The 7,954-nt window shown below is 44.5% G+C and overlaps 1 protein-coding gene across 1 annotated transcript in view; it reads right to left on the bottom strand.

Annotated features, from left to right (window-relative positions):
* The window catches only part of CACNA2D4 (calcium voltage-gated channel auxiliary subunit alpha2delta 4), a 130,294-nt gene that overhangs the window by 64,215 nt on the left and 58,125 nt on the right, over positions 1 to 7,954 (bottom strand). The window contains exons 19-23 of the mRNA XM_011367884.2: positions 7,459 to 7,520; positions 6,292 to 6,359; positions 3,949 to 3,994; positions 3,761 to 3,858; positions 2,104 to 2,197 (exon numbers count right to left, since the gene is read on the bottom strand). Of these exons, the coding sequence (XP_011366186.1) occupies positions 2,104 to 2,197; positions 3,761 to 3,858; positions 3,949 to 3,994; positions 6,292 to 6,359; positions 7,459 to 7,520 (368 nt within the window). The remainder of the gene's footprint in view (positions 1 to 2,103; positions 2,198 to 3,760; positions 3,859 to 3,948; positions 3,995 to 6,291; positions 6,360 to 7,458; positions 7,521 to 7,954) is intronic.

Here is a 7,954-nt window from a genome sequence, read left to right as displayed (position 1 = left end):
CAAGAGTGTTTTATAATTTTCTTTATGTAAGTTTTAGGACATTTCTTATAGTTTATGCTTAGATATTTTATTATATTTTACATTTTGTTCTCCTAAATAGGACTCCTCACATCGTATCTTTTATCTTTTTTTGTTTGTATAGAGAAAGGTTATTAATTTTAAATGTTCATATTATAAACTACTACTCTACTAAATTCTTATTGTGTATAGTAGTTTTCCTGTTAATTCTTTTCGGGTTTCTAGGTATATAAGCATATTCTCTTCTTAAACAGAGATCATTTACTTCTTCCTTTCCACTTCTCATTGCTTCTAGGTACGTTTTCTCATCTGGTTGCACCAATGAATACCTCTGATCTTGTTAAATAGTAGTAGGCACACTGGGCCTGCCTGTTTTGTTCCTGTCTTTACTGAGGGCCTCTAGCCTCATTTAGATATTGACTTTCAGGCTTAAACCAATTTTAATTTTAATTTTATTGAGTGGTTTTTGAAAACATGAATGGATATTAATATTTGTTCAAATATCTTTTCTGCACCTGTAGGGATGATTATTGATTTTTTCCTTAGATTTATTAATATGCTACTTATATTAGTTCCTCAAGTTGTCTTTTTTGATACACACCCTTGTTAAGAATATTTGCTCCTCAGTGTTTGTCAGCATTAAGAACATCTCTAGCTAATCTCCGAACATGAAAAAATGAAGATGGTGCCCCTTCTCTCCAAACCTGGTGACCCGACCCCCTCTGTAGAAGGCAGGGCAATACAGGGGCTAAGAGTCTAGATCCCAGAACCAGGTTGCCAGGTTTTGAGTCCAGTTCCACCACTTGAGAGGCATATGGCTTTGGGCAATTTGCTTATCTCACTTTGCCTTGGTTTCTTCACTGCGAAGTAGGAATAATGATGATACCTATAATGGTAGTAGGGTGGTTGTGAGGATCATGGGTTAATATACACTAAGTACTCAGAATAGTGTCTGGCCCACTGTATTCTTTTTTGTTCTTTAGTTTATTTAATTTTACCTAGATAATACATTCACATGGTTCAAATTTGTACCAAGAAGTTACACAGTGAAAAGTATCCCTTCCATCCCTGTTTCAGTTCCCCATTTTTCTAACTAGAAGCAACTAATAAAAAGTGTTTTCTATATAGCCTTCCATAGATGTTTTATATGTATGTATACACACATTTTCTATATTTTCCCTTCTTTTTATAGAAATAGTAGCACATGATGCACAACATTCTACATCTTTCTTTTTAAAATTGGTGATTGTTCCTATAAAATTCGTGATGTTGAGTGAGTGTGTCCCACTTATTCTTAACCTCATTAATGTCTTACACCCTTTCAACACTTGAATGTGTGTGTGTGTGTGTGTGTGTGCATGTGTGCTCTCTCACACACACAGATGCTATTCATTTCTTCTTTCTTCCTGTCCACTAAACACCATAGCACCAGGTAAAGATCAGCAAAGGATATAAGGAAATCTAAGGCACTGGAACATATCGAGGTCAGATTTGTGCTTCACGGTGTCTTGACCTTATCTGCTGGAAACAAGGCACTGATCTGCTTAAATGCTCTCTCCAAGGCTCTTTGGCTAGTGGGTTCTTATAGCTAGAGCCCAACCCCCAATAGAGGTTGGCACACATATGTTTGCTTCTTTATCTTGTGTTTTCTCCACTAGATTACAAGTTGCATGAGAGCAAGGGCCTAGTCTGTTTGGGTCATCTCTGCAGCTTCAGTGCCTGCCCCAGGTCTGGCCAGGTATTAGTCACATCTTGGGATGTGACTTCTGCAGTGTGGGGTGGGGGATTTGGACCTGTGATCAAGGGATCTGCTCGGGTATTTTTTCAGAGGAGAGAGAGGGCAGCAGCATGTGCTGTGTGTGGAAGGTTTGCCAAGCCCCTGCTTTAATTGGGGCTGTATGAAGGTCATTCTCGCTCCTCCCATTTCTTCCCACTCTTGTCACCATTCATATTAGGCCAAAAGATGTGGGTGGTCTCCTGAGTTGCCAGCCAACTAGTGAGAGGGACCCTAAATGAGCCAAGGGAATGCCGGGGACCCAAACCGTTTTTCCTTCTGGGAGCCCTCAGCCCTACCCTGGTACATACTCAGAGATGTTGAGAGCCAGTGCTGTCCAGTAGGCTTCCATGGGGGCGGTCACCACTGCATCAAACAGTACTTCTCGTACCAGCTCCTCATCACCTGGGTGCAAAATCAAAGGAGACCAATCCACTTATTTCTCCTATGATTATGAACACAGCTTATCTCCCCTTCTAAGGAACAAGGAACAAGATATGCCTCATAAACGTGTATGAAACATGTAAAACCACCTACATGAGCTTGAGGAAGTCACCTCACCTCTTCCAGCATTTATTTCCTCAACCCCAAACAACATGTGAGTAGAACTAAATGACTTCTAAGGCTCCTTCCAGTTCTAGTGTTCTATGAAATTAGGAGAATACTTCAGGGATATCAGACTTCCATCTGTGCCCAGCTTGTCTCTCGCTCTCAAGTCTCATTGCTCTGCTCCTTGATCATCACCCTCACAACACGTTGGCCTTTTCCCAGTTCTGTGAATTTGAACTTGCCTCAGAATCTCCACCTATGCTGTTCCCTCAGTCTGAATGCTCTTTTCCCCACTGTTTACATGGGTGGCTCTTTCTTTTCCTTCTTTCTCTTTAAAATAACTTTTTATTTTTACTGAGGTGAAATTCACATAACATAAAATAAACCAATTTAAAGTATACAATTCAGTGGCATTTTGTACATTCACAATGATAGGTGGCTATTACTTCTGTCTAGTTCCACAACATTTTCATTACCACCAAGGGAGATCCCATACCTATGAAGCCACTTGGGTGGTGACACTGCCTGCCAGAGATGCCCTTTCCTGACCATCCATTTAAAGCAGGCCCCATTTTTTCCCCCTATACAGCCCTGTAGCTCTATTCACAGCACTAACCACAATTTGTGATAATCTACATCTGCACACATATGTTTGCTTCTTTATCTTGTGTTTTCTCCACTAGATTACAAGTTGCATGAGAGCAAGGGCCTAGTCTGTCTGGGTCATCTCTTCAGCTTCAGTGCCTGCCCCAGGTCTGGCACAGAGTACATGCTCAGTACAGATTTGTCCATGTCAAGTAAGAGTTTTCTCTTGGAGGGTGACACTTACGTGACAAAATGACCTGCTCCTTCTTCCAAAGAAGAAGAAGGATCATGCTGAGAATATGGCCCTATGGTTTCACCAGGTGTGTTAGTGGAGGGGAATTTATGGTTAACCTCTGAACCAGGTATTAGAAAACGCTCATAGACCACAGGCTGTAAGAGGCCGTCTGGTCTGGTCAATCACTCTCCTCTGCAGAGATGAGGCCTTCAAAATGCAGAGTGTCAGTTACTGGCCCAAGGGTCTGCTACTAGATAGTGGTTGAGACAGATCTGATGGGCAGGCTGATGCCCTATGTGAGTGTCCCTGCAGAGCCTTAATAGTGCTTGGTGAAAGAGGTTTACAAACATCCCAGGCCCTGACAGGGGGAAATGCTCATGTGCCTCAGTTTTAGGAACACTTAGTCACCATCTTGGCCCCATTGTGAGGCTGGCTCTACCTTTATCTTTGGAAATCTCCCTGTTCTCCCTTAGCCACTGGTGAGTTCCCAGGATGGAGCTACATGGCAGCCATCCCTCGTCCCCTAGCCCACCCTTCCTGCAAAGTCCTGAGCTGCGGGGCCCCAGAAGGAACGCCCTCAGTGGGTGGGCTGCACGCACACTCCAGGTCTGGGTCCTCCCCTGTCAGGAAGCGGAGCATGGCCTCCAGCTGGCTGAGCTTCCGGTGGTCAGGGTCGATATCCGTGATGCAGTAGATCCTGGAACCCAGGGGAGTCAATGTTACTTCAAAAATTCTGCTTTCCTCCGTCCCGCCCTCTCTTCCTCATGTGCATGACTTTCCCACTCACCAGTCGTTGGCCAGGGTCAGATCCGGGTGGAGCAGGTCATGCAGGCCTGAAACCAGAGCTCACACTCAGTATGGTGCTCACCCACTGGTGTGAGGGCGTGCATCTGAATCGCTTAGAAACAATTCAGGAAGCTGCCAGGAAGCTTCTTTGGGGAAGGGCTGGGTTTGTTTTTCCTTGTTCTCAGCTTAGAGTAAGCACTTAACCAGCAGGACAGGGCTGGGTTTGCACAGATCGTGCTTTTGTCCCACTTCCTGAAGTGCTCTTTCTCTTCATTGCCTCATGTCCAAATTTCACCTATTAGGGTCTCCCTTAAGGGAGCTATTACTTTGAAGCCAGTGATTTTGTCTTCATTGTACCTGACTAAGCTAAATGGCCAGTCAAAACATGAGCCTAGAGAAGGGCCATGCCTGTTTTGTGTAATCTCTGTAGCCTCATGCCCAGCACAACACCAACACTGACCATGGGCTCAGTACATGTTTGTTGATCGAATGAATGAATAAAAAAATGCCCTACTGAGTACCAACCAACTCAGTGCTCAAAAATAAATAGGTGCTCCATTAAGGTTTGTTAAATTGGAGGAAAGGATAATAGAAATGTCAAGGGGACCTCCGTGGTGTCACTAAAAGTGGTACTGGACTGACACAGACACAAGACAAATAACGAAAGGGTAAGGCTCCTTTCTTTTCAGTAAGCCCAGTAAGCCTAGTAGAGTACATGATTCCAAGCCCCTGGATTACTGGCTGTACTTACCCACAGAAGTGGGTAAGAGTGAGCACCTTCAGTGATGAACCTGGGAGTACCTGGGTAGAGGAAGAAAAGTATAGGAAAGAGGAAGATACCATGGAGAACTAGGGAGTTAATCTGTTTTGGTACCAGTGGAAAAGAAAACAGGGAAAGAGAGCATTCCAGTGTTAAAGGAGGAATACAGAGGTTACATGGTAGCATGTAGCTGGGCACTTAACCCAGCTTGGGTGGAGGAGAGGAAGTCCGTCTGGGACAGCTCCCAAAAATGTGACATCTACACTGGGATCTGAAGAGTGGGTCCAGGTTAGCTGGCATAAGAGGGTGGGGAGTAGAGAGGATAGCATTGCAGGGTAGAATGTGGCATATGGGAAGACCTTGAAGCTTAGTATGTGGAGAAATGAAAAAAAAAAGCAGAAAGATGTTGATGGTCCTTTAGCAGTGACATAATCTGATTTGGCATTTCTAGAACACTCCCTCTGGCAGAAAGAAGTTCAGAGAAAGGAAAAGGCAGGGAGACCAGTTGGAGGCCGCTGTGGTCTCCAGGAGAGAGGTGACAATGACTAGGGCAGTGGCAGAGAGATGGAAAGATGAGATACATTCAAGGGATGGTAAAGGAAGAATGCACGGAATGTGGGCTTTAAATAGAATTGTGACCACATTGTCCAAGGACTTCCTGAGATATCCATGAACCCTAGATATAGGTTTTGTTCTCTCAAGGTGCTCAGGCAGCTGCAAGTCATGAGCAGGTGGGGTCAGGTGCGGTGGGGCCCTTCTGTCCCAACCTCCTCTGCTATTTCCTGCAACCCCTCTCAGGTTCACTCTCATAAGCTCCCTGTCATGGTTTGAATTGTGTCCTCCAAAAAGATATGTTGAAGTGTTAATCCCCTGTGAATGTCACCTTATATGGAAATAGGGTCTTGGAAGAGGTAATCAAGTTAAGATGAGGTCATTAGGATGGGCCCTAATCCAAGTTGCCTGGTGTCCTTAGAAGAAAGGAAAATAGAGATGCAAGGGGAGAAACCTTGTGATGATAGAGGCAGAAATTTAAGAGCTGCAGTGCAAGCTAAGGAATACCTGAGGCTACCAGGAGCTAGAATTGGAGAGGAAGGATCCTGCCCTAGAGGTGATAGGGGCTCCAGAACAGTGAGAGAATAAGTTTCCATTGTTTAAACCACCCAGTTTGTGGTACTTTGTTACAGCAGCTGGAGCAAACTGCTATAGATCTGCTCTCTCACTCTTCCTGCCTTCTTTCTCATGCCTTCTGTAAGGCTTCTGACAGGTAAAATTCAGCTCTGTTCAGAGAAACAGCCCTGTGAGGCCTCTCTGGCCCAGCAAAGCTTCCCAGAATCTGACAAAGCACAATTGGCAAGTCTTAGGCTCTGTTGGTTTTGGTGACCGACTGGCTGATCCTGCACACCCTGGGTACTTGGGACACACAGACGCCTCTTTGCCAGATAGCCCTGCTCTGAGAATCTGCTCTCAAGCCCAGGACCTGGAATGCTGTCAGATTAGCTCTGCCCCTGGCTGGCCCTGCCCAGTATCCCAGGAGCAACCATTTTTTTCCTCTAAACTGTCTGTCAGGACTTGGCGCTGACCCACCTTCTTCCACAGATGTGTTCCCCAGGAGGATGTATTCTCCGTGGCCCTGGGACAGCACCACTCCCAAACTGTGGGGAGAGCAGAGAACCCACGTCCTCATCACCAGAAACTGCAAGTCAACGTCCCAGTCCACATCCTGTCCTTCACTAAATTTATGAGCTCTCCATGACGAGTGTCATGCACACCAAGGCCCCTTTTGCCCTTGGCCTTACAAGCTGTCCCCTCTAGAACTAAGGCAGCATTTCTATTTTTTCATCAACATTTCCTCCTGAGAAGGCCCCTGGAAATTCTATAGGTTAAAGATTCCCCTCAGTTCCCATTTTAATCAAGATACATTGAACCACTCAGGGATGCCCTAAAGTGTGGGAAGGTCTCTATGTCTCACAGGGCCCCACAAATAGGGGAGTACTTTCCCACCTGGTAAATTCCACCATGCCTTCCTCTCTTTCCTGGTAGAATATTGCTTTTGAACCTTGGCTGAATATCTGAACCGCTTAGGGAGCTTTAAAAGATACTAGTGCATGGGCCCCATTGCAGAAATTCTGTATGAATTAGTTTGGATGGGGTGTGGGCATTGGCAAGTTTATAAAATTCCTCAGGTATTCTAAAAAGCAGTCACGGCTGGGGACCACACTTTATTGAGAAATGAAGTAATTCAGAGATAAGGGCTATTTGTTTCCTAACCTGTATATTGCCTAGAGTTGAACATTCATACAGTTGGAGGGAACCTAGGAGACCGCAAAGTTGATATTTCATCTAACAATTGCTTACAATTGCATGCTTTAAGATCTTTAAGTAGACATGTCATTCGATCCTCACAATACCTCCAAGAACTAGCTACTATCATTACCTCCATTTTACAGATGAGGAATCTAACGCACAGAGAGGTTAAGTAACTTGACAAAGCTCACACAGCTGGTAAGTGGTGAAGTTGGGATTCTAATCCAGGCAGTTTGGTTCCAGACTCTGCATACTAGGCTATGCTGGCAAAGCAAGTCTAGACCTCTCAAGTTTTCTGAATGTAGACCTTGATCTTTTTCTGTTATCATAAAATTGCCAACTATCTATGGATAAATCTATCCCCAGACCTGAAAGTTCTACCCTGAGTTGATGGTATTCATGTTCCACCCACCTTGTGCCCCTGTAAATAAAACATGCGTTTCTCACCTGAAAGGTGTGTCACTGATGTCTGTGAAGAAGTAGTCATTGGTCAGAAAAAGAACTCTCTTCTGAAAGAGAAAAGAAAGGATATTTGCTGTAGAGAAGAATGACTGACCATGCCACCCACCTCCTCATCTTATGCCCTTAGGGTTTCATCAACTCTGTGCCACTTCCCTCACTTCTTATCCTTTCCCCTACCATCACCAGCATGCCTCATCTTGTGGGCACCACAAGCAGGATAATCACAGGCCCAGCAAACCACAGCCCTTGGGGGTGGCCTGACTGAAGGACCAAGGACTAGACCTTTGCTGTCCCATAAAACGACCACTAGGCACGATGGCTACTGAGCCTTGAAATGTGTAAGTGAAAAATGAATTTTCAAATTTTATTATTTTTATTTTTAATTTATGAGAAATTTAAATTTAGATTGCCAATGTGACTAGTGGCTACTATTTTGGACAATGCAGGTATAGACAGTGACTCTTCATATGGGACCAGAGTT

This window comes from Pteropus vampyrus, unplaced genomic scaffold, assembly GCF_000151845.1.
Source record: "Pteropus vampyrus isolate Shadow unplaced genomic scaffold, Pvam_2.0 Scaffold137, whole genome shotgun sequence".
Classification (NCBI taxonomy): Eukaryota; Metazoa; Chordata; class Mammalia; order Chiroptera; family Pteropodidae; genus Pteropus; species Pteropus vampyrus.
This window is presented reverse-complemented; position numbering and strand designations above follow the sequence as displayed.